General features: G+C 39.4%; 1 protein-coding gene across 4 annotated transcripts in view; it reads left to right on the top strand.

Moving 5' to 3' along the window:
* Positions 1-27,545, top strand: part of MYLK4 (myosin light chain kinase family member 4) — an 84,298-nt gene that overhangs the window by 26,594 nt on the left and 30,159 nt on the right. For 2 of the 4 annotated variants that reach the window (XM_052780408.1, XM_052780398.1), the window contains exon 1: positions 24,096-24,978. The exons of the other annotated variants lie outside the window; for them this stretch is intronic. In XM_052780408.1, the coding sequence (XP_052636368.1) occupies positions 24,421-24,978 (558 nt within the window). In that variant the 5' untranslated portion in view covers positions 24,096-24,420. Of the gene's footprint in view, positions 1-24,095; positions 24,979-27,545 lie in introns of those variants that run through there. 4 annotated transcript variants of the gene reach the window in all.

The raw sequence follows: 27,545 nt of genomic DNA, 5'->3' as shown, positions 1-27,545 counted from the left end.
TGGAAGAATGAACAAAATTCGGAATATTAGGATAAATGAATCAGACAAATTGACTAAAACTATTAAGTTATGTTTCTGTAAACAGGTATTTTTATTTTAGTCACTTCTAATCCTCTAAGCTATCCTTCTTTCAAGACAATATTCTAGCCAGTAAAAGGCAGATCTGTCTCCCTGTTGCAGCTTTCCAGCAGTACATCCAAGGTCTGTATCTTTAAACTCCATTGTGTACATGCTTCATTTTTAGTTGTAGACTAACTCACTGTCTGTTAAAATAGAGACACATGCAAAGGTATGGATTTATCCAAATACTTAAATTGCCCAGGTTTTTGAAGGCATTTTCTCTTCAATGTCATGATTCCACATACAACTACTGCCTCTCCTGTCACGTTAGTTACTGGGTTTGTTAAACACAGTATTTACAGTGCTTTCCTTGCTGTAAGGGGAACACCTTGTACACATAATGCTGCATAATAAAATTTGTATTACAAATCTTTATAATAAAGTTGTACAAGTATAAGTTGTAAATTCAACTGTAAGTCACTTACTAAACATTGTTTACGTTTATCAGGCAGCTACTCCAGAGAGCAAGTATGAAAATCTTTAGCTAGGAATTCATGGTTGGAGTTCCTAACAAGTCAATCAGACTTTATTTGATTATCTTCTTAAAGAATCCCTATGAAATATTTTCTGGCTGCCACCAACTGCAACAGATTGATTCAAGATGTTTGTGAGGGCTAGCATAGAACTTCTGAAGAAAGCTTGTGTAATGCCTCTTTGTACTACTCCTGGCTCACGCCTGTGCTGTATGTGGTCCCCCTGCTTCATTAGCAGTAATTTCATGCATGGTTAGATATTTCAGGAGGCCAGCTCAGGATGAGCATTTGCTCCTTATGTCCTCAGGCAATACAAAGTTTCACTGCATTAGAGATTATTTATGGACACTGTGAGTGACAGCTGTCACATCAGAGACCTGACAGTCTAAGTAGGCAGGCCTTTACAGAACTGCATGGAGAAGCAGGGGCTCGGAGGGATGGAAAGAAGCACCCAAGGTCACCCAGCAGATCTGTGACAGAAGCAGGGCAATAAGCCAGACTTTCTGACTTCCAGGCCGGGGCCTGAGGCATACTGCTACTGCAGCAATGAAAGAAAGTGACCCCCTTGCAATGAAAGAAATGTCTTCCTTTTCACACCTGTTTCTTATATCTGGAATTGTATTCTCTGACACATGTTGTATGAAAGCCTTCATGTTATTAGCTAGCATTTGCCAAGTATGTGGGAGATCTTTTTTTTTTCCCCCACAAATTCTTCAGTCATCTCCATTTCAGCATCATGTGACTGTGGTAGAGAAAATTGGCTTCTTAGCTATCTCTGGGTTCCAAAATCAGTGGAATGCTTAATTGAAAGAATATGGGTTGGCAATAATGATTTAAAATCTATTTCCAGACCTGCCAAGTCTCCCATAGTTCCCAGGATCTCCTGCATCTGGAATCATACTCTTAATGTATGCAGTGTCTGGAACTATGAATGGTTTTCCAAAATCTTCAGCAGACACCAAAGAAAAAATTAGACTCTTAAAAATACCTCCCCCCCATTATCTTTCACTTACATTTGACTTTAGAAACTGCATTTTGTGTTTTACCTTGGAAACCATAATAATTTATAGGGACCCATCAATGCAAGGAAGGTCAGGAAGAAGAGAAGTGCATGTCTGTAGTGTTATATACAAGTTTTATCAGTATGAATTTGGAATGGGAATTAGTTTGAGTGTCAAATAAAACACTAAGGTTTATGCCAAATAAACATCTTACAGGAAAAAACCCCAAAACATTGCTTTGGAGCATCTTTTTATCTATTGTTCAATATCTATCCTGGTTTTTTTCTTCTCAGCTTATAAAGGCATGCTTCTTTCGGTGTTTGTTGCTGTGTGAGCATACATCCAGTAAAAAGATAATTACTCTTTCAAGGATTTCATATTCTATGTGTAAATAAAAACAAAAGGAGAATGACACAACAAAGCAATTAAGTTATTGTTCAGTGAACTCGTCTTTGTAGCTAGCCTTTGCTTAACCAGTATAATGCTTTAATCACATCAGAGGATTTTTTCAAGCTTCGTTCTGAAGGGTTTCATTTTTGTTAGGATTCTGCTGTACCATGGATTGTGTGATAAGCCTTCTGTTGCTGATTCCTTGAAATAGGTTAAAGTGCAAAAGAATAAAGGAAAAGGTAAAAGATAAATCGGAGGAGCAAAGAAAAGCTGGCCCCTTTTTAATTTCTTTTTAAATTGTCAGAGACCCAGATTGCTTCTCTTTTACAGAAGTTCTTCATTTAGATCAAACCAGGCCAAACTCCTTTGGAGTTATTCTGGTTGACACAAGCCAAGAACTGGTCTGCTGTGTTTCACTGAGAAGAAAATAAAGAAACCTGCATTAGGATTATTCCCTCTCCCCATCAAAAAAGTGGAATTGCAGTAAATAAAATGTGCATTTCAGATAAAACTTGCCCAGCTGCCACTGATTCATTGTCAGAATTGTGGTCAAATGGGAGTTTCAGCTGTATCCCTGAAATATAAAGTCTTTGGTTTATGAAGCTGGATTTTTTTTTTTTTTAAGCCATTGGGAACTAGCCAGGCTCATTTGTCTTTATTCTTTTCCAGTGCTTTCATCCTTCTTTTCCCTGAAAGTGACCCAGCATCTTTGTTTTGTGAACATCAGCTGTTCCTTCTGATAATCATATCAGTAGGACTTCTACAATATGGGAGACAGGAACTTGGACTAACATCCATTTACTGTCTGAGCATCAGTTTAAAATCTGTAACGTATAGTATATATGCACTGCTATCTGATTGAATGGGGTGGGCTAGGAATTGTTTGAAATATTATTCCCAATAATGGTCATCTGAATGAAATGAAAACAGAGAAGAAAATTGCATTCAGATGAACTGTGATCTGTGGATTACATAGGATGTAAACCTTCAAACCTAGCAGGCTTATGTTTTTATTAAGAACTGTTGCCAAACATTTGTCTTTTTTTAGAGATCCTAATGCAGATAATCCTAGATTTGTTTTCTAAAAAAACCCCCTGTAATTTTTATAAGCTGCAATAGTAGGTCTCCCATTGTGTTCCCATCACCTTACCTGTTGTTAGCTTGCTGATGTTCAGGAAGAGTGTCTGCAAGGCTGGTAAGAGAGGCAGGCTGACATGCAAAACTGGTCCCTGTGTATATGCAGGCACCTGTCTAAACTCTCAGCAGTCTGCCAATTGCTCTGCTTGCAATAAGCTGGAACAAGAACAAGTCTGTCTTCAGCAAAGAGAAGTCCTCACCGATTAGCTGTGGGTATTTTTCAAATACTCTGCAAGTGATATTGCAGTTCTGTCTCACCTCAAAATGTGGATCCTAGATTACTTGCGTACAGTCTATTTTTTTTTTCTTTTGAGGGACTGATAAAGAGCAACTACAGTTTACAGTGACCTCCAGTGGTGAAAAACCTTTTTGGAAGAATGACATAGCTAATATCCCAATTTTGTCTGAAAGCCATTGCTCAGAGGGTTTAGGTGGTGCAGGTTTCAGCCCAGGTTTCAGCATATTACATTCAGATTTATTTATCATGTTTTGTGCCTTGTTTCTGTTGTTGCTTTTTAAAAAATCTTGGATTTTTCTTCTTTCTGTCCTTTCTTCTCTCAAGATCTTGCTTTTTAGATTGACGATAGTTGACAATAGTCATACCGGAGCCATTTTGTATATGAGGCTTTGCTGATCATGTGTTTCCTGGTATAGTAGCGTGAGATCAGTTCTGGTCTTCCTCCCCTCAGAAATCTTTTTTTCTGTAGTCTCCTCAATGCTCACAATTTATTTCAGCTCCTTCCACATCTGCCTTTCTGGCTTTCGCATATATTTACAAAGTCTCTCATATGTTGTTCATTGAGGACTTCTTCCATTTCACTTAAGCTGGCTTCTTCAGTGTTCTATGTTAAGGGTTGATTCTGCAATGGTTTAGCCATCTGGCTAGCCCAGACCCCACAGATAGTATGAAAGAGTAGATTTTTGGAATTGAAGATGCTGGAATATGGCATTGGGGGTGGAGGGAAGATATTTCCATGTTCTACAAGGCAGAATATACCTTTATACTTTAGAGGTCTCCATGGCAATTTTAATAGCAGAATACTTGTCTTTGCCTATGCTGACTTCTGTACTGTGGACAGCATAGATTAGCCTGATTGCTGTCAAGTGATTGGCATTCTTTACTTCCTTTTCTTAGCATTACAGACCTTTCCCTGCAGAAAATAGACAGCTATCTTCAGGAATGAAAATGGAGCTGGATTCTACAAAGAGCAGTCAAGATGTCAGGTCGTTTGTGGTTTTATAGGGGTGGGGAGGAAATTTTTGGGGGTTAATATGATACAGGAATCACTTGCCTTTCCCAGATGATTTTCATTCTTTTACACTTCATATACCAAGTAAATGTGCTCTCTGGTAGACATGCAAGGGATCAGAAATCACCAGACTTCAGCCAGCTGCTGTGAATGTAAATTCACGTGTGCGTGACTGGAGTGGACATATTCTGAGTTGCCAACGAGCTTGCAATGGGAGTTGTCATTTCCTGGGAATATCTAGATAGAGAAACAGAAGAAACAGGTATGAAGATCAGGTTTCAGAATTCGCAAAAGAAGTCTTTTTTGCTGACTTTTTGAACCAGGTTTTGCTGATTATAATGGGTCTTTAATTCTCATGGACTTTCTTTGGGATGGTATTTGAGAGATTGTCAGAATGGAGTACTTCGTCTTGCTTGACATGGGCTAAAATTTGGAAAACAAGCTAAGCAATTAAATAACACAGCAGAGCAGCCCACTGAAAGGTAAAGCATGAAACATTCTTCTGCAAACTGTGCTTGGGCTGGCTCTGTCATAAATCCTTCCCGAAGAGATCAGTTGGATGCTGTTGCATTTCCTTTAGAGAGGCTTTCCGTACCTTTGCCACAACCACAGTGCCTGGGAGTGAAAGACCCTGTTGTCCTTGTAAAAGAAAAGAGGTTGTTGCCCTTCTTGACCACATTTCTGCTTTCCTTACTCTGGGCTGCAAGGGGGCAACTATGCTTGTAAATGGCAATATTCAAGTCCTAAGAGATACGGAGCTTGGGTGCCGTGCTGGCAAGGAGCCAGTTAACTTCCTGGGAATCTCTTGGTAGCCTGCTCCTTGTGAACCCTGCAAAAGTCTGGAAATTGAGTGCATATTTCTAACAGTTGTGGAATAAACATATATAAGAATAGCCCATTTGTTTGATTTTCCAGGCTGACAAAAAAACAGGGCTCACATTGGAGTTGAGGTGAAGAACTGGTGATAGATGTGGCCACGGATTGTTCTGCAGTGACAGGCATGTGCTGCTCACCCTGTAAGGTTTTGCCGATAATCTCTGGGCAGTGGAACACAGACATCAGGTTTCATGCCTCTCTGAGAGGCTGTGGACCTCTGAAGAGATGCTGATGGTGTCAGAGCAGCTTGAAAAGTTAGAAGACTGTAGTTGTCAGCAGCACAGCAGGTGCTGGAGTGACAAAGGTTCAGACCTGTGATATGAAATGTAAGGATGTAATGGCTGTAGCTGGCTCCTCTGTTCTGGCTTATAAACCATTTATATCAAAGCTAGCTGGGAACTGAAGTACCTGCAAATGGTGATGAGTCTTGTGGGCTTAGGAGACTTTCTAAACATGGTGTTCAGTGATATGAATGTTAACTATAACAAGTCCACCTCTCTCCAATTGTTTCTGCTCCTTAAATGGCTCCAGGCATATTCCTTTATCCCTGCTAATAATAGATGGGATTTACAGATGGCTCATATACCAAGGACTTAATACCAAGCACTATAAAAATGTGTCATAGCTTCAAACCATAGTTTTGGATGTTCTCTGTGAACCTACTTGTGTGCTTCCTGAGGACAATGGTGTTTCCTTTTTTGGTTCAGCAGTGTTAGGCATCTTGACAATAAGCTGTTTTCTGAGGGATTCTTGGGAATCACAAGATAATCTTCAGGAACTAATGCAAGCTAATTAGAATACATTATTATAAACTGCTCATCCTATCCTAAAATCTACAGATCTGTCACTGTGTATTAACATAAAAAAAATTAAAGCTGCTTGTATCCACCAACCTTATTTCCCAGCTCAAGATGAAGCAGGGCAGAAACAAGATTGGTGCCTCCAGATGATCATTGTCTAGATAAGGAGTGAATGATAATCACAGTACAAGGCATTTCTGATTGCCTCCCTTAGATACTTTCATCTATCCCACCTTGGATGACGGAAAGCCGGGATGCAAGTCACTGAAACACTTTCCAGTTTAAAGACATTTGCAGGGTTTCATGCTTTGAATGGTTATTATATCTACCTATAGATTGGGGAGGTAAGGTGGGAAGAGAGGGGAGGGTGGAAGAGGTGAACTTATTTTTTGTTTATTTTTCATTCAATCTACCTGTCTCTTTCTCCTTTGTATTTTGTTGGCTCAGTTTCTTCCGTGAGCATTTAAAAAACAAATGAAGTTTTAAAACAATTGTACTCAAATAGTCTGACCTGAGCTTGAGCAGACTGACTTGTAGTGCTGTGAGGGGGACTGCAGCACTAACGAAGCAGACTGAAATAATTGATTTCAGTCATTGCAATCATTGCAATCACTGATTGCAAAATACTTTGCAATCAGGTTTAACTCTGTCTCTGCAATTTCTAATGAGCCCTGAAAGCCTGAGAAACCTCAAAAAAAGCAAATTGCATTGTTTATTCATATTAAAGCACACCTCTAAGTCTCTATTTGAGACATGTAAATTATTGTACCTCACAATGGAATAAAGTATTCAAGGTTCATGTAAATTGTTTGTTGTGTGTAATGCTCCCTCACTGTCCCCTGTCCAGCGAAATTTTTTCTTGATCAGGATTAGTCTGTTCAAGCAGGTGAATGCCTGTTAGTGCGCTGAAATGGTGTGAATTTAGAGCCTACCAGCAGCTCCCTACTTAATCTTCACATAGTATTAGCATATGGATGAAGTCAATGATTCTTCTTTGAAAGTTTCTTCATACTTCAAGGGCCTAAGAGATGCTGTTAGCATGAGGCAGGGAGCATGCTGCTGTGGGCATTCTGTCATGCCTAAACACGCAGGTTACAAGAACCAACAGCTTTGCAGAAAATGCTTCTGGACAGTGACCTGAGCACAGTGATAATGTGTTCAAGAGGAGCAGGCAGCTGACAGGTCTTTGATATTCAAGTTGGATCATTTCAAAAAATCATGTCCCTTCAGCTGTTACTCATGGCTTTGTGTCTATGGGTTATTTTTCCTGTAGCAGTAAGCAATCATGTGAGCACTCTGTCAGAAAGTGGAAAGGTTAAAACAGATTGCTTACTTTAACTATCATTACTCAAAAGAGGCATAATTGTTCTTTCAGTTAGTGTGATGCATATCCACTCCACTCCAGCTCTGATTATGTACTTAAAGATGCTTCTGTGGATAGCTTTCGACGTAACAGTTCTTTGCATTTTCATGGCCTGATGCCTCCTTCCCATCTCAAAGCTCTCAACATCTTATGATTCCTCTGAATGATACTGCTGTATTATTATCCCTGTTTGAAAAATGGAGAAACTGAGTCAGAAAGGTATTACACAACTTGCTTAAGGGGATGCACAGCAAATAGGTACTGAGCAGAGACTTGACCTTAGTTCCCTGATATTTTCTCTTGATCTCAGAAACTTGAAACATGAACCAAATGAGAAGAAATATTTTAATTTTTTTTTCCAATTCTTTTTCTTTTCTTCGTGTTCCACTACAGTTCCCAGTTTCAGCAAAGTCTGAAAGCACTAGGCATAGTGATAACCGTGTTCAAGAGGAGTAGAGGGCACTGACAGATCCTTGAGATTCAAACTGGACCATTTCAAGAAATCATGCCCCTTCAGCTCCCTTCAGGAGCACTGCTATGCAAGTTTGGGATGTTCCCTTGTCACTACATGCATTCAGGGCATGTTCCTTAAAAAATATACAAGTATTTATATATTGAGCAGCAAGTCAAATGCATGACTAGCAGTGTCTAAAAAAATTAACTGCACACACAGTATTGCAGGTGCTGCTTGCCCAGAGACACGCCTATATGACCAAATCAATGTTTTGCAAAGAGGCATTAGGCTCCCCTAAGAGAACAAGCCTTTAACCACCTTTGCCTTTTCTGCATTAATCCTTGATGCCCAGTGGTGAAGCTATGGAGACACAGTCCCTGCACTGAGGTCCAGGGTGCTATCTGCTCCCTGCTCTGCCACACATGACACTTCATTCCTTGCAGTTACAGTCCTGATCCATGACACTTGATTCTGGACAGTGGCAATGCAGACATCTGATCCTTCGTGCTTGATCTCTGATGCTGGATCTCTATTAGGAAAATTACTGGTACCTGATCTGCCTGATCACAGCTACTTGATATATGGTGATGTTCCCCATTGTGGCATGTTTACCACTGAAAGTAAATTTGAAACAGCTAGTACAGCAAAACTGAAGAACTGAAGTATTTGGCTGTACTCTGCGGACAGTGTGGCCGAAACATGTTAAGAAACCATATCTTTTAAGGGAAATGGCAAGAAGTAGTACTGCAGGGGTAAAAGGAGAAAAGAAAGGAGAAATATTAAAAAAAATCTGTGCAGATCCCAACAGTTATATCAGTTGTTAGAGCTTCGTGCTCTTCCTTAACTCTGTATGCTGTGTTCAACACAGACTAGCATTTAAAACAAAACCAAAAATAGCTCCCCCCAGGTTCACATAAAATCATCTTTTTATGTCAAATTTAGTTGATTCTGTTTCACAATAAGTATACTTTGGTTCGGTCAGTAGGTTTCTGGAAGCTAACAAAGCCATTGACTAAGCAAACTCATTGAAATTAGTTTGCAAAGAAATTTATAATCTGGATAATTTCATAAAGTTTTCAGTTTCATTGTAATCATTTTGTGCCCCTGAAGAGAGGGCTGCAATAAACAAAACTGCACTGAAATGAAAAGTAGACATGCTTCGTTCCAGTAGGGTTGCAAGCATTGCTTTGCCTTCTCCCTCAGTTAATTTGATTTGGAAGTGGCATATCCTCATATGTCCATCAAAGTCTTCTGTTTTCATGAGCCGTCATTTTCCAAAACTTCCCAGTGTTTTGTTTCAAAACTCTTTGGTTAGCTCCAGTGACAACTATTTTTAATTCTCACACTGGATCATATGAATTGCTCAGGGACTAGGGACCTTGTACTCCTGGTAATCACAATTCATTTTCCGTAGTGTCAGATGAGAAATTCAGGTAAAAAAAAAAAAAAAAAATGCAGCAGTCACGAAATTGAATCCCACAAGCAGAAAGGTGAGTGAGGTCATGGCAAGGCTTCCAGATGTTTTCAGGTGCAAGCAGGATGAGAGAGAAGCCAAAAAGCCCAAAATCTCCCAAGCTGTTAGGTAGGACAGACCTAGAAGTAATGAATATCTCCACTATGTTATAGTGGTAGAAAGAAAGGATTACAAGCGATTAAGCAGGGATTTTTGTATGAATATTCTGGATTTAGAGGTTGGCCAGCATCCCAGCTGCAGCTGGCTAGTAGAAGTATCTAAAATCAAGGAACATGAGGTGAGATTCTTTCCCAGTGAGACCCTCTTAGCTTCAGACAGTCAGACAGTAGCCCATGGCCATAAGTTAGATCTTTAGTATTGCCGCTCATGAAGCTATCCCTTATAATTTTATCCAGTGCCTTTTTATATGTCCATTTACCCCATTGAACCCCCCTCCCCCCAATATCCTGTGGCAGTAAGCTCCACAACAAATAATTAGTGTGAGAATCTGTTGTTTCTCATTTGAAACCGATGTGCAATACTTGTGTTGAGTGTCTCCATCCTCTTGTGCTGGGAGAAATGGCAATCAGTCATTCCGCATTCATCTTGTCACAGCAATCATGATTTTCTAGAGCCTTAATATTACTTACAGGCATATGTATGAATTTTCAGTGAGTACTGAGATTAAAGTAAAAGCATTAGTTAGAAACAGCGTATTTCTTTAAAAAATACAAAAAGAAAAAAGAAAGCAAGTGAGAGAGAGAGGAATGAACTGTTTTTTGAGACCATAAAACCAGCTGAGAAGACTAGCAAGAAACCAAACAGCATGGCCTAATTGCAAAGTGAGATTGCTGTGTAAAATTGCCCTACCTTTCCAAAGAGCGTGGATTTTTTCCAGCTCATGAAAATTGACTTTCCAAAGAGTGAAAATCAGATATTTTGAGAGGAATAATCCCTTTTGCAACGCTCATCTGTGTTGTGTAGGCAAAGTGAGGAAATAATTTGTGATTTCTGATCAGTCCTCATATATTTCATACCCTTAGGACAAGGTCTAATCCATGATTCCTGCTAATGCCATTTCTCCAAGCAACATTCATGAGAGATACATCGATAGGAGTCATGATGAAAATACCATCCACCACATCTTCTCACAAAATCAAAGACCCACTAGTTAATGTTTTGAGACAAGAATAGGCTGTTTTATTGTTCTTTCTCATTAGAGCCTACCCTGACAGTGCAGAAGGAGCAGGGTTACAGGACTGGCTCTTGCCCAGGACAAGGGCAGACATAATTTAAATGATGCTGAAAGCTGTAATTCAAGTTTCTGTGATGATGACATGCTGTTTTCTAAGCATAGTTGTAACCATTTTTGAAGCGGGGGCAAAAGGTGAGATGAGTCTTCTCTGCCCATAGCACTTGAAAAGTTAGGTGTCTAATCGAATCTGGTCTCCTCCTTTAGTCAGGAAGGAGAGCAGTACTACCAGGGACACTTCTTTCCATTCGTCTTCTATTGTAACATGGGGTGAACTGTCCTGTAGACAATGCTCGCTTTTTCTCTCCCTTGACTAGAGAGGATGCTTACCTTAGGGAAAACATCTTTTAGATTACTAGGGTTAGTTTTATGGGTTTTAGAAGTTCTGTAACTTAATTTTCCTTGTGTTTATGTCCAGCTTTAACCACTGTAATAATACTAATTGCTGGCTATCCTGCTGAAGAGGAGAGGAAAGCCAGACAGGCATATCAGTAGGGCTTTATCTACCTATGCCTTCCCTTCAAATAGGAAAGAGAAAAATTGTGTGACTTGTATCTGTGATCCCAAAGATATTACAGAGTTTAAAAGAAAAAAAAAAAAGCCTATAACATAAGCTTCCACCATCTGCATGAAGTGAGAAGGGACCGTTTTGATCCTCCACTCTGCCCTTCCACAGGACAGAGGCCATGGAAATCAGCCAGGCACTGTCTGTATGGAGCCCAAAAACTTGTGATCAAATTAGAGCGAGTAACGTTAATGGAGTTCTGTAAATAGAAGAAGTGAGCAGATGAGGATAGGTCATGGGAAGAGAGGAGAGGGCCTTTGAGGTAAGAGAAGAGTTTGTTTCATAACAAGACTGCTCTTCTCGTGTTTCCCTGTCCCAGAAGCAGAGCCACTAGGCACTCAGGAATCCCGAACTCATCTTTCATTAACATAAACACAACAAACTTATTCTAAGCAATGTTACGTTTACTTTTTTTAATACTGAAAAAAAGTAAGAATTTAGCCTGAAAACACATCAAGAAATGCAAAAGGTCTGGCTCCTAGAGAATGTTAGTTTTCTTACATTGCATAGCTATGTTTCTTAATCCTGATTTTTTTTCAAGTCAGTGTTTCCTATTTTTGAGGGTTTATTACTACTGCATAACGCAGGATGATCACTGTGGTCAGCTCTACAATGCAGCAAGACTCCTAACATTTCTGTTCCCTGTTTCTTTGCATTTTAATAATGCAAGGTTAGAGAGAGCCTATAGTCCACCTTATGCTGAAGCACAGGGAAGTTACAGGTGCAAGCAGACTGTGCTGGCTAAACATCGTCACCCCCCTTTTCTTTTCTCAGATAGGATAAGAAAACCAGTTAGTGATTGGGCCAACTACATGGGGTGCGTGGGAAAGGTAAGGGTACAAACTTTTCCCATCTTCCTTTTTTCTGGACAGGTTTCTAGGACAGCACTGAAGCTCTCCTGAGGGCAATGCTTGCTCTGACCACCTGCTTCATTAAGGAGCTAGGCCTGTTTACCAGTGTATGCAGCTGGAGTCCTGCATGAGTTGTTCAGAGGATGACTGCTTTTCTCTTCAGCTTCTGAAGTGTTCCCACTCCTATAACATTGCAATGCAGTCGTTTTCACCTGAACGTTCAAGCAGGCCCTTCAGAAGTTCACAAGTAAATGAGAACAGCAGGCAAAACTTCCCTAAAGACTTTTCAAAGAGCAGTCAGAAACACTTCTGGGTGCACATAATGATATCAGATGGTGAAGCACACTGAAACTTGACTACTCTCAGCAAAGGTTGCCTTGCACCTGTTCTAGCCGCCTATGTGGAAGTTCCTTCCTAAATGGATCATACTTCAGTTCTGGTGTCTTTAGCTTAAAATCCTCCCCATAAAACTAACACTGAATCCCACAGAATGGACTTAGCAAAGGCTTAAAGGCTCCATTTCAGTAGCCTGCAGGTGTGCACTGTAACTGAATTTTAATTTGGAGCAGGTGACATCAGGAAAGTGCAATGTGTGCATTTTGGCAAAGAAGTGATACAACTGCTGAGCTCAAGTAGGCAGATCGAGTCCATTGGTTTGGTTCTTCTGTACTCGCTGGGAAAAAATATCTGGCTTTAGATGCTTGTGAGCTAGTTTTAGCAATTCTTGAGCCATTCTGTTAACGCAAGGCTTTCATTCTGGACTCTAGTTTAATAATGGTGACTACTGGAGTTCTTCAAAGTCTAATGAAAGACTGCTTCACACTTTCTGGAAGAAGAAAAAAAGAGAAAACTCTGGTAGTTGCATGAAATCAGGGGTTTGGGAGGTAGGACTGCAACTGTGTAAGTGATACGATGTGGTAGGGAGGCTTCTCAGGAAGCGGCATAGCACTAATAAGATATTTTTTCCTAAAAGGAAAAAAAAAAGTAATTCCTCAGCATTTACAGGCTGAAACACACTGTTTCAACAGTGGAATATTAATGAATCAGTAATGCCAGACTGTTTTATTTAGCCAACTTCTGTAACACTGGTGTACTTCATTGTTTATTCAAACTGCAGACTTATCCAGCATTACATGTTGATAAAATTTCTATGAAAAGAAACTTCTGTCTGGAAAAAGCTATGACTAGCCAAAGGAAGCGCTCTTTTTGCTTAGCTAGTTGGTCTAAAGGCCAACCACTTTAAATCTTACATGATTTTACTTAGCCTGTACGTTAAGGTAAGGAAATAGCATTTCAGTTATAGGCACTGTAATCCAGCTGTGTGTCTTTTGGGTCATTTTGCTCATCAGATGGCCAAACTGACCTCTGAAAACAGTTTTCCTGCAGCATTTCTATGAAATAAAAACAGCTCATCTTCTTTACTGTGTGATGCAGCTGTTATTTTACTCCTGGCCTGCCTTAAGTAACACTGTTTCCCAAGAAAAGCACTGAGAAGTTGAAAAATGGCAAAAGTGCAGCCTCAGAGTTTCTCCCCCAGTTCTTATGGACTGTCTTAACATCTGGTCACATACTACTTTTTTGGGTACCCTCCTGGATGATAAACAGGAGGCTGTTCACAACTCTATTCTCAGGATTTTTGTTTCTTTCCATTGAGTACATTCTTCCTTGTGTTACCCACACCACTTCATTTGAACAGGTTCTTTACTGATTCTAGACTGCGTGAAGGGTGTCATAGAGAGAAGTGAAAGCATGGGAGAAAGATGTCAATGTGCAGGGGTACATCTACCAGTGCCACTGCAGGCTTTTGAAGGTGAGAAGCATCTGCAAAGAAAGTCCTTCCTTGGCTCAATGGCCTCCAGGAAAGCAAGCTCCATGCAGCTTGCATGTACCTGTGAAAAGACTCTATGAAATCTCTGGTGTAAAAGAAGTTGATGAGGTCTGAAGTGTTGTTTTCATTCAGTTAGCAAAGGCAGGTAATTGTCAGCAAGAGTCCTCTCCCCAGCTTTTGTGTAAGTGGTAATAACGATATATTTAGCACACATAAAACATCTTTTAAGTTTCTTTTTCTCCTGGAAATAATTTAATTTGAAATTTCTCACAACATTAAGGCCAAGACTGATGTTCATTTTTGGAATTTTCAAGTTGAACTATTAAAGCTTGACAAATTAAAATTGGAAAAGGCTTTATTGTAGAAGATATTTGGTGAATCCCAGCTTGTTTGCTGTATTAGTGTCCTGCCAGCTACTGTATCACCTTTTAAATCTCATCAAGTAACTGAAAACTGAAGAAATGCCACTCAGGATCTTTGTAACGGCTGTTGATATTGTTCATTCCCCGAATGTCTTTGGTTGAGCACTGAATGTGGCTAATCTTTACAGCCAGGTAGTCAGGAATGATCATTTAGTTGGAATATGTGGGGGTTAAAGGGGAGAAAAATAGTTGTTGATTCTGATGGCTTTCAAAGTTCAGCTATGAGGCTGAGAACTTGCCATGTTTCATCTTTGAATAAGTGCTGTAGGGGGAAGAAAATAGCTACAAAAGAAGACGTAGCTAAAAGGCATTTCTGGCGCTGAGAATATCCACCAGTGCAAAATGGTATTAGCACGTGCACCCTGGGCAGGACAGGAAGACAGGGAAGGAGATTTCTGTGACCTTTATTTACCTCATGTCCATTCATCCTGTCATATGAAATTGAGCAGAATGGGCTATTTGTATTGGTATAAAACAAACAGATCAAAGGGGAGAAAAACTGTAATACTTAACTTCCTGGATTTTAGGGCTTTTTAGTATAGCTCAGAAGTTAAATTTTATGTAACAACCTTCCTTTGAATTCTTCATCCCTAAAGCATAGAGGTATGCTATGGAAACTTGCCAGGCACAAGTTACAATCTATTAAAGTATCAATGAATATTCACCAGGATTAGCAAACCCTACAAATAAAATCAGGTCAAATTACCCCTTCTCTAAAAACACAGGTCTCCAGTATATGCATCTCATGGTGTTTTCCCTTCTTCCACACAGTCCTGGATTCTGACATTCATGCTGAATATGAATGTGCCATTTATTTCACTATTTTTGACACTAGGCTTTCAAGAAGAAGAAGAGGAGATGGGTCAACGTATTTTCTGCACGCAGCTTTTCATGCTGGTTTACTTAGTTAAATTCTGTTTAATTCCAACTCTAGTTGCAGTCATACTGGTAAAAAATGTTTGCTTCAGCAGAGCCTGCCTGGATAAATAACCAATGCCCTGGCTCACCTACAGAACAAGTGAATTCCTGGTTTTGCTGCAGTGCCCTAGCAGTGGAGCAGGATGAAAGAATTTCTTAGTGAGTATATGATGCAGAAATAGGATAATAGTAGTTGTGGAGAGTGTTTACTGGTGTTTTAAATAAACAAACAAACAAAAATCCCCAAACCACCTTTTCCACTTCTGCACTCCCATAGCTGATTTCACTGTAGAAGGCAGCAGGGAACAACCAACCACATGTGAAAACAAATTGGTAGTAATTCAGCAGAAGAGCACTACATTTGCCCCATGGCCACATTGGGACCTTCACTGGGCTGGGTGTTGTTATCTTTGCAGTGTTCTTATAGCAGAGAAAATAGGTTAACTCATAATGAATCCAAAGATAATTGCCTTTGATTTTTAAAGGTTAGTTTCATAAAGCTAGCTGATCACAGAGGGACAGCCTGAGACACACATGTATCTTGACTGTTCTTTCTATTGATAGTGCCTGTTAAGTGGGCAGTCACCACAGAGGATGTCCACTGTTTCTGACCAGGGCTGTGATATCATGGGCTGGACAGTAGGTGAGTTTTGCAGCTTGAAGGAAGTTGAGCTATCAGTATGTTTCTTCTGGAGAAGATAATACATCCTTTGTAAAACTTCTACCTCCCAACAGGCCAGGCAGCTTTGGGGCTCTTCTCCACAGGTCTTTTAATCAATACAGTTTCCCTTTCTCACTGAAATTACATTTACTGTATTTTTAGTATGTTCTGATGGAGCGAAAGGTGTTACTTACATCCAATTTTCCATATAACCACTTCTGATGACTGTCCCTTTCAAGTCTTTTCAGCCTATCCATCCTGAAATAACTTTTTTGTAAGAAAAGGCCTTTCGTGGTTTATAAATTTTAATACAGGATGCTAGCTGCCAGAAAGTTTTGGATTGCAACCAAAGATTTTAACCAGTCTACCCAGCAGATGAAATGAGGTACAGCTCCTGCTGCACCTGGAGACAGTACTTCTTTCATTGCTCTGTTTCAAAGTTATGACACCTCTGCTTTAGCCTCAGAAAGTCAGGAATTTTCCTTTAAACAGGCTTCCTGGAAATAGAGGTTTAGGCTATTAATGGGTAATTTATCACATAGTGTTTTTCAGCCTTAAGAAACTCTGAGTTTTGAGGTTTGTTTTGTTTTTAGTATAGTAAATTGGGGACAGCTAAGCAGAGGTGAGACTCTTGATGTGATATCTTGACAGCAGGAGATGATGATAGTGGAGCCCAACACTCAGTGAAGGAATATCATGCACTTTGATGGTGAAGTGCTTTGAACTTCAGCTTCAGCTGTTAAGCAGACAGATGCTGATTATGGTGGCTTTTTTATGTGCTGTGCAGTTCTTATTCACCCAAAGAAACTCATTAACAGTGGGCTGTCATGTGTGAGTTGTGCTTGACCTGGATAAATGCTGCACCGTGCAACTTGCAGTGGATTACCTCTCGTGTGCAAATACTTTTCCACATGAAAGAGATCTGCTCCAGAGTATGAAAACATCACCCCCAGAACATGGATAGTGTCTTCCATTATCCTTTTCATCTTCAAAGATCTAGACATTTTCTACAGAGAGATATACAGGTCTATTAACATTTTTTTTCCTGCAAAAAGTGGTCATATGAACACTTACAGAGAAGCTCAGAATTTGAAAGTGGTAGTATATCTAAAAGGCCAGTACATGGCATCTGCAGATTGATCACTGAACTGTAACCAGGATCTCTTTGTAGTTTGTTTCAGGGACTTGCTCTCATCATTTATCACTAGAGTATCTCCAGGATAGTTACCAGGGTCATTATAGTAAAGGAAGTCAGAATTCATAATTAATTAACAGGTCGTAGAGTAGTTGTATGCAGAGAGCCCTGTGGAGCAGTAAATTCTCTAGTCCTACCTCATGAAGTTCAGTGCCAGACTTTTCTTGCTGTATGCTCCTGCCCTGTATAAGGCTGTTTCCTTTCTGACCTTAAGCAGAGTTCCAGACTAGTGTTTTGGGCAGACCCTAGGGGAGCCATAAAGGTATATCACTTATGACACAGTATGTCACTTAATCTTAGGCATACAGTTATTTCAGCCCCTGCGGTAAAAGAGTCCAACATGACTGTTGATTGTAGAAATGGATCATTTTGGATAAATTCACTGATCCACGTTGATGTTTCATTTTTGGTTGGGAAGGGTGGGAGGGAGGAAGGGAGGGGAAAAGAGAGTGGTTTTCCTGTTCTACCATCATGGACATCTGTGAACTTTTAGTAAATAGCATGACTTTCTGAATCTGGTTCATAGCTTTCATGCTTGCTTTCAAATCTGTTTCAGAGCTGAGCAGCTGTAAGCTTATATTGTTTCTCAGGGAGCTGTTGTACACTAGAGAAAGAGCAGATACACTTTAGCTCTCACTTGTGCACTACAGTGTACAATACTTTCTCTCCTTTGTGACTAGTATGTAGCAATCCTCGAATATTTTAGTGGCTTTCCTGTTCCCTGAAGTCTAAAGTTGTTTCTTCTTTGAGGCTTATTGAGATTTGAATTTCACTGAGATTTCTACAGAAATACTCTGTAAATGATATAAAGGTATTCTTCAAAACACCTAATTTGCAAATGATTAAAGGAGGTAGCCTTCTTTGCTAGGGATATCTACAGTTTATGACCACTACCACAATGGGGAAAAATACAAAGATATGATTTATCTATAAAACACAATTGATGATTCAGATATAAAAGAAATTATAGGAACTTCTGTGCTAGGTCCTATGGCCAGTCCAGCCCCAGAAGGTGCGTCTCTATGGCCAATCCAAGAACAAAATCTGCATCTCTCTTGATCAGAGTTTCAGAAAAAGTTGGGGTTTTTTTGCTTATTTGTAAAGGATTAGAATGATGAATTTGAACTGGAACTTCATAAAAGTAGGCTATCATATATTCCCTGCCCTTTCTTAGTTTATGACTGATTTTTCATTAAGTGGATGAATACAGATCAACCATAGGATAAACGCTGAAGACAACAAGGTGGTCAAGATTGCTAGAGAGAATTAATTTTTAAGGAAGGTAGAGGAACATAGAAGTTCCAGATATATAGGGCAGGGATATATAAGGTATGAAATAGACACTGAAAGGAATAAAAATAAATGAAAAGTCAGCAGAAAAGTAAGGGAGTGGTGGATAAGGATAATCTTACAAAGGTCGTAATTTAAGTCATTAAAATATAAACCAGTAGATAATAATTTTATTATGTGAGCTTCTGAAAAGTTGACTCCTGCTCTATGTTTATGAATTGATGTTTTTCTTTTTTCTGTCCTAAGATTTTGTTTTAGGGATTTGAGTAATTTTTTTAATGGAAGAGGAAATCAATATGTTCAAAGGAAAGCCAAATCTTACATTGTTTTCTGGGAGATACAGAATAATATGTTGACTTGTACCATTTTCACAAAGGAATTTATTATATGTCCACAGACACACATAGAGTATCTTCAATTTCTTTTCATATAGGAATGCAACTTCTTCAGAAAAATATTCAAGAGAAATTTTCCCCTTTTTTCTCAGTACTGATCACTTCTGGAAAATTATAATATATTTTTGTGTGCAATATAACTATATACTTGAGAGAATACTGAGAAGGAGATGCAATAATAAACTTCAAATACATAAAAGGTATCTGCAAAGGAGAAGAGAATAAACTGTTCTTGTCATCCATGGATAGGACAAGAAGAAATCAACTTCAATTGTACCAAGGGAAGTTTAGATTATGCTTTAGGAAAACCCTCTAACAGAGAAAGTTGTCAGCACTGCTTCAGGTTGCTTAGAGAAGTTATGGAAGCTCCAGCGCTGGAAGTTTTTAAGAATAAGCTCAATGTATGAGACAAACTTGTATACAAGTTCAAGAATACATTGTCTTTTAGCTGCATAAAGACATGACTTTCCCACTATTTTAGAGGTAAATGTGCAGGAAGATTCAGTATGGATATAACTTCAAATACATCATGCCCTATCCACTCTAACCTAGACTGCATAAAATTTCATATAATGCACCTCTGAGTGATCGAGGAAGGTTGTTTTATAATGTCTTTTCTTCCAAAGGTAGAGGTCACAGTGGCCTGGTCTAAATTACCACTTGTAAGTCAGAGCTAATTGTTCACACTCTGCGCCCCCCCCCCCTATATATACCCTATGCAAACCTGATCCTTGCCAGGACGTAGGTACAGAAATGTCAGGAGAACATGTGCTGCTTACACATATGAGTGAGCAATGGCTGGAATGTGGAGTGTGCGTCATACACGTGCTGCAAACTCATGCATGGCAGGTGGCCCCATGTCATTTCTGGGGGAAAAATACCCCAAGCCTCCACAACAGTAAAATACCAAACCCGACATGGGAGTTTTGGAGATGTCTTCTCTAGAACGGCTCGAGATTGATGAACATGGTGCCACGTTCTCCAGATAAGGTTCAGTCATAGCCGTTGTCCATGAAATGTGGCATAATCTCGGTACACAGCTTACGGCCCAAGAAAGTTGGAATAAGACTCTACGACTCAAACATTTCCACTGCTGCTCTTGTTTATAATGTTTGATGCCAGCAGCCATAAATTTACAAGGTACTCTGGGCCTTTAATTGTTAGAAAATATGAAGAACTGAACTGAACTGAACTGAATTGAGAAGAGGCTAAAAAAACAGGGAGGGGGAAGAAAATTCCTTTTAACGTGAGTCCTGTAGAAGAAGATGAAGTAAGAGAGGATAGTTAACATCTCAGCAGTATGATCAGAGGACCAAGAGTTGGTGAAAACTAAGTGAACAACTTTTTTAAACAGAAAGCAGGCTTTCTTTGCACTGATAAGTTGTCACATGAAATTAAAAAAAAGCAAATATTACCTCTTTTTACTGATTAGAGACTGTTTGGATGTTTCGGGCTATGATAAGTTTTTTTAAAGATGTTTTTCTCTAATACCTATGAGACTGACATCCAAATGCTGTGGAACTTAAGGTCCTCCTGTCCTTCACAGGCTTTGGGTCAGAACGTGCTAAAAGCTTGGTCTGGGCATCTCTGAATGGGAGGCTTGCGGGTCAGAAGCAGACAGCTAACAGAGCTGGGGTAGCAAACAGACTTCTCTGCAATAATTTCCTAATGCTAGCCAGCTTTCCATATTTGTGTATGCAGAGAAAACAACACTGACTGCAGTTTGAGTTCAAGAAAGCAAGCAAAAGGAAGACTTTACTTCTCTAGCCTGTCCAGTCTTCACCTTTAGCCCCTTTATCTATGTCTATACAAAGTATGGAGTTTTATCACATGTCTTAAAGACTCTTTGAATCATGTCTGCAGACATGTTAAAAATGTGAAAGTCACAGTAGCAGCAACTTATCCATTGCTACTTTGTTGCTATTTCTTCCAAATTTTAGATGGCTCTATACTTTGAAAATTACACATGCTGCTTTAAGGCCTTTTTCAACTGAACTTGAAATAAAAAAGAATATAAAAGCCACTTAAAAGAATTCAATGTCAATGGAGTAGGAATTGTATGGAAGAAATAAAACTCTTTTGGCAGATTATTAAATACCATCCAATTTCACAGTTGATTAGCACTATATTATATAGTGCAGGTGTTTGTTACACCTGTGTGCAAAATTTCCCAGGGTTCAGTGTCAGCCTTTGGGTTGATATTGTCATGGCCATGGTGCAGTGGCCTAGTGTTAATATGCTGAAATGTAGTATTAGGCAATGTTAGGCATATAGAGAATTGTGTCCTCTTCAAAACTAGTGGAATTGTTTTGTTTCTACAGTATTTTGGACAGTTGTGGTTTTTTGTTTTCAATTCAGGAAGGGTAATCATTGCTGCAGCTTGTACCCTTAATTTACAACAGACTTTTTAGCAGTTTTGGTGCTGGGCAAATCCAGTGACCAGTCATCACTAAAATTTGTGAGATGAAAATAAGAAAGCTGTTATATGGGCTTATTTTGTGTGTTAATGATAGGTACAGTTGCTAAGAGATTCTTTTAGTGACTAGGAAAAGTACATTCGGGTATTTGGTTATTAAAAATATCTCAAATTATTTACATATAATATTATTGAATTTCATAAAGTAGCTGCGGCAATAATCCACCGCACAAAGAAAGAAATGTTCAAATACTTTAAATAATACTGGTTTTTACAGAAGACTTTCCCTTAAGTAATTCATTCTCACTGAACTCTTGAAAGGTATCTGAATATGTAGGATTATTTCCAGTTTACAGAGCAAGAGGCAGGGATCACAGATTCCCAGCTGTGAAGAAGTTACTGGCAAGAGCTTTCTGAGCCCAGAAAGCAAGCCAATGTTAGCTTTCTTTCATTTATTCCTCTTTTCTAGCCACTGCACAGCAGTTCTCTCTTCCAGTTCACTTCAGCTTCAGACGGAACTACTAACACATACTGATGAGTTTTTAATGAAGCATTTTTATAGTTTGCTTTCTACATTTTAAGTGTCTGGCATTTTTGTATGTTATGGCATAATATTAAATCAATAGGACTTTACAGATGATACTTGATAATAGGATCTTACCTCACAGAGCTTAAAATTTTTATTAGTGTTTATAGTATTGGTTTGAGGTATTTCACATAACGTTTCCCTGGGCAACTGTTAGGAGAGATTTAAATGTTTAACATATGTGGCTGTGCGCACTAATATAACACATGATTTTACCATTACTATCTGTATGTCCTTTTTTTTTTTTTTTAATCATTTCCTTGCTTTGACAAAATAATGTTCCTTTTGGAGAGGATCCTTGTGGCTCTCAGGCTTTGCCTATGAAAACCCCCAGAGCAGGAGGATGGGTGGCAAAGTCTAACAAACCTTTAACCTTTTTTTTGTGCAGGGGTTTTGGGGGACGGGGGGAAGCTCACCGTGAACTCCTGCAGGGATGTTTCATCCAAGATAAATGGCTCTTCAAACCTGGCCATTTTACAGACATGCAAACACCTCTCCTGGAAGTTTGTGTCTAACAGGGGCTTCTGCAGATGTGAAATTGTCAGGAAGGTTTAGTTTATGTTTCTAACAGAGATGAATGGAAGAAGGCAAAGGGGTTCAAACATAACTGCTCTCTACTGGAACTGACATGATGTTCTTTGCTTTGGTATTCTTTTGTTGTAACTGCTGTCCTGTATATTATTCTTTCCATGAAATATGGATCCCTAAACTCCCTGTCTTTTTTTTTTTTTTTCCCCTATCCTATTTCCTATTTTAAAATCATTTAACCTTCTCAATCCACTCAGTGAATGCTATGCACAATAACACATGGTGGTCACCTCTTGGTAATGTCTGTTATGTAAAGAAGAGATTTCAATCCATGTTTTAGGGTCATGCATGGACACAGTTCACCTTTCACTCACAGTAACACGCTGCTCTCAGAAGGTGACAAATGTACCTAGGAACTTTTTTACTTTATTAACTTGTGGTAACCGGAGAGCAAGCTCCTGAATTAGCTTATCAACACTGACTACATGTTGAGTCATAAATGACTGTGGGAGAACGCCTTTGGAAACTTTTGAAAACTTCAGCTGTGATTGACTCTAAAAGACATCTTTGGCACCTAAAAATAAAGAGAATACCTTTCATATTCTTCATTTAGTGAACAGATGCAATTTTGAAAGGTTATTTAGTGTGTTAGATATTCAGAACTCACTGTGTGCTTTACGTAATTATCCCTCACGCTCCCCATTTAAAGGATGGAGAAACTGAGGTTGGCAAAAGAAATAATTCACCGGGATCACAAAAGAAGCTCTTGGTCTTTTGAATAGAGCAGCAGTCTGGCTGTTTTCCAACCAGCTGGCTGACTTTACATGTCAATTTCTATAAGAGGTATAGCACAAGTGCAGACTGACCTATGTGTGGTCAATCTATGACAGTCATTTGTCCAAGGTAGCCTTTTCTTTGTATCTCGGAGGCAACCTTTCTCCATCAAGGTGATCCATACTGATCTGCTTCTTGCTCATGTGGAATATAGTTGACTCGAGAAGTTGTGGTTTTATTCTTTCTTTTTAATTCTGTTTTTTTTTTTCCGAACCAACATGAAAAACGTTCAACAATTCAGACCTACACCTAGGGGAATCCTGTTCCCAGTCATGATGTTTCTTCTTTGTCCAGTGTTGTCTTTCTGAAAGAAATGAAGGCCTTTTGCAAAAGCAAAACTTAAACAAACTGTTTGAGTTATGAATACTAATCACTGCTTTTGAGACATTTACTGGCAGGCAAACAAAGCAAAGAACTGAGTCTTTATATCAGACTTTGTATTTTGGAATTTGTATGACTAGATCATAGTAAAACATAAGAGCTTCTTCATTTGTGGCAAATTAGTACAGTCTCGATAACTACAGAAGTAAATTAAGATATTGGCTATGAAGAGAATTGCTTGTGTATAAAGAGCTAGCTATGTGGTAACTGAAATACAGGGTAGAGAAGGGGGCTCTGATTTTTTCAAATATCTGCATTCCAGTGTCTCCTTCTTTTACTTTCTTTTATGTATTTGTTTTTTAGCAACTCTATTGACTTCTTGCCTGACATAACAGGCTTTTCAAGCAATAGAGGTTTTCATCTGAAAAGCTCACCTTAAGACATAGTAATTTCAAGCAGCCACATTTAAGGTCCCTGTAAGGACCCTTATTCTCTTCAGAGCAGGGGTCACATTACATGCTAGGCTTTTGAAAAGCAACAACACCACTGCCAAAGTGTCTCTACCCGTAGAGACTTCTCATGTATCATGTAGCCTTTTTGCTGTCAAATTCCATTCGAGTGCAAATAGTTCAGTCCCTGCTAGGGCTGATGTCACTGAACCAAGTGCATTTAGGATGCACATCTCTATATTCACTTCATTTGGAAACAGATAGATATATATATATGTGTGTAAAAAAAGCATGGATGAAAGGCATTTTTCTTCCTAAATAATTTGGGTGACTCTTTGTTTTATATGAGTGTAGTTTATAAATTAGTTGAGCTGGAGTTGCCAAACTTGGCTGTATATCTGAGCAGTCTGGATGGGAAGCCTTTGCAACTGATATTGTCCTCAAGCAGCTGATCATCAGAGCATTTCCTTCCCCTACCCAAACCAGCAAAATGACCACATCCAGCAGGCAGAGCTCTTCTATGTCTATGGTCAACAACTTGGCCAAAATATTCGATCCAAATGCTTTGTGAAACCAAGGGCCTGATAATGGAATGGAACCCCCCCAAATTCTTCATGTTGCAAGCAGTGATGTCAGCACATCTGAAAGTTTTAACATCATGGATATGAAGTTTGCTTCCCTTGAACAGAAAATAGATAAGCTGTTGACTCTGCAAGACAGTGTCCTTAAGAAGCTTAACAGTGTTTCCCAAGAAATCTGTTCCATTGAAAAAGACATTGAGATTGTAAAGGTGGAAACATCTGAACCTGGATCAAGGATGGAAAGAAACAAAAATCTGAGAAGTAATGAAATTAAGAGGCTTTGCCTTAAAATGGAAAAATCTCTTTCTGATATAAACAGGAATGCAGAGCAGCAGGTTAAAAGACTAGATGGACTGGAACAAAGTGTTTCTGGACTACAGAAGCTTGTAGGACCTCTGATTGAGAAGGTTAAAACATTAGTAATTCATAATTTAAGTGTAAAACACCATGTTCAAAAACGTAAACTTTGCAAGGCAGGTGATTATGCAAAAGGAGTTGGACATCTTTTTAGAATGCACATTTTCTCGGAGACAACACCTGATGCCCTGCTCAAGAAGAAAAGTGAAAAGGTGAGCCCCGGTTTGTGTTTCATCTTGTCAGGAATCATTGCAAGCTATGGATATGTTATGCTATATTCTTAGTTTTTCGTTTTATTAACATTTAAGAGAGAGCAACCAATATGCTCTAAAAATGAAAAGTGTTAGAACAAACTGAGCAAGTTTCAGTGGAAAAGACAGAAAATCTACTGAGTGATGAATACCTTCATTTTTTTCTGATTAATTCTTTACAGTTGTGAACATAACCAGGGGTCACTGACATGGGTGACAAAGATTGACACAGACTTCAGGAGGCTTGGGTCCTGGTCATACATTTTACTACGCTCTTCTCTAGATTTATAATTAACTGGGGAAATCAAGTTGCAGCTGTCATGTAATATGCAGTGGGGTCTAGAGCTTAGTGAAACTGGTAAAAATCCTTCTTGGGTCAGGGCATGTACGCATGTATGTCCTTTATTTCAAGGAACATCTTAAGTGTGTTGTTCCAATCTGGTATTTCTGCTGACATTGGTGGTGAGGGGTGACTTCTAAACTAGGATCTAGAGGTAGGGTTACTGTAACTGGAGCTGCGGCTTGTGTAAACTTCCTCAGGGGAAAAAATGCCTGTGTCACTGTAATGGGAGTTTCATTGTGTTCTTTACAGGTCAGATTAAAAGACCACTAAAATCTCTTGAAAGGCTCCATTGACTATAATAGGCTCTTGTAAGGTAGTTTGCCTATTCTTTGGTAAAGAAGCCCAGTAGCATTAGAAAATTAAAAAATTTCTTCTGATATTTAATTAAACCTGCAGTGAACCAAAAAGGTTGCCTTTCATATTGTTTTCTGCTTTGCTTTACTTTTTTTTTTTTCCTCTCCAAAGAAGTCACATACAGGCTTTACCCTTTGATTCATTTAAAGAATAATTCTTGAGCTTGTTTTTCTAAAGTTTTTGAGCAGGAAAAACCTAAGGTGAAGGTATTATTGGAAATGGCATTCCTTGAAAAAAGAAGCACCTAATATTACTCAGGTTGGTCCGGTCAGCAAACTGGGTGCTTTTCAGCTTGGTTACTCAGGCAGCCCCATTTCTCAGGTAAACAAGAAGCATTTGAGCCATCGTAGGAAACTATAAAAATAGCGGTCAGTGCTGAGTAGCAGCAGAGGGGCATCTTGTAAAGCTCTGTCAGCTGAACTGGCTGATCTGCCACTATGTAAGGATACAAAATGTGCAGCCTTGTTTCCAGAGCATCATTAACTGAAGGGAAAGGTTGCTGCCCTGCCGAAGGAGACCAACAACAGAAGTGGTTTTTACAGGCCCTTTTTGAACATCAGGTTGGACTGGTTTCAATAAAGGATTTTCAACAAAAGAGAAGTTTTCTTGTTTCGTACCATTACTTTGATGAGAAAAGATTACTTATTTTGAGCATCTGAGTTTAGGGCTTCTTTTACTTTTCAAAACATCAATGAAAACACCTGTTGTAAAAGCTTCATCGTAATGAGAGCCACAGCTCATCTCTGTAATGCTGCGATCACTGCAGTTTGTGGTAGAGCTCTACCTATCTCGGTGAAATTGCATATTCATCTAAACTATTTATCAATATAAACTGAATGAGGCCTGGGATGTTAATGAACTGGCAGATCCTGGAGGCCCAAGTAAGTGCGAGGCTTTCTGCGCTAGAAATGCAGGGTAAGAGAAAGGAGGGGACTGTGCGGCCTTTGCTGGTGAGTGTGTGGGAGCCAGTGGGTGTAGTGGAAGAGGCAGGTCAGAGGGGAGCAGAGATGCAGGTGCCCAGTGGAGAGTTCAGAGCTACAAAGGGCCTGGAAGTGGAAGGTCGGGAGCTTGAACATGATGGAAACAGAGGCAGTCTACTGACAAGGACCCAAAGAGGAGGTGGGCGAGCGGAGTCTCTGTCTTTTTCCAACAGCAGCTCCATTTGTAATCCCCTCACTGATTCATTTTTGTTTAGGCAAAAATCACTCTCAGTGATGTTGAGTGGACTTGGCAGGAGCTTGTCTAGCATGAGGGCTTAGGAAAGGCGGCACGAGCACGTCTGGAATCATGCTGGTGATATTACTACGTTGTTAATATTTTGTTTGTTTTATGAGATAGCATACATATGTTAGCTTGTCATTACCTTCCTCTGTGTGCATTTGATTTATTGGTAAAGGACCATCATAAAATTATCAAGCTATCCAGTGAACAACAGCTGGCTTTAGTAAACACTTAGTCATCTTGGGTTTAAGTAAAAACAGACTTGAATTCAGCCCTGCATTAAGAATAATGGAACATGGTATGATATCCTTCAGCAGAGACTGCTGAGCTTGGCTGTCAGCTTAGTAGGAGCCAGTATTTACAGGCGTTCAGAGCAAACAGACTCTCCTCTGTGTGAGGGGGCAGAAACAGCATCTCTGAGCAAGTTAGTGAAAAAACTGGTCCATGAGACACTATGAAGTTGGTTGCTTGTGCCTCTGCCTGCCACGTATTCAAACTGGATTTACAAATGAGGTTTTAAACTGTTCTGACAGAAGCAAAAAGAAAAGCAATGGAATAGACAAATAAGGGATCTCACCCTTGCAGAGTTTTACACCTGAAATGTACCACT

Source organism: Harpia harpyja, chromosome 1 (assembly GCF_026419915.1).
Source record: "Harpia harpyja isolate bHarHar1 chromosome 1, bHarHar1 primary haplotype, whole genome shotgun sequence".
Classification (NCBI taxonomy): Eukaryota; Metazoa; Chordata; class Aves; order Accipitriformes; family Accipitridae; genus Harpia; species Harpia harpyja.
The sequence above is the reverse complement of the archived record's forward strand: the minus strand, read 5'-3'. Positions and strand labels throughout refer to the sequence as shown.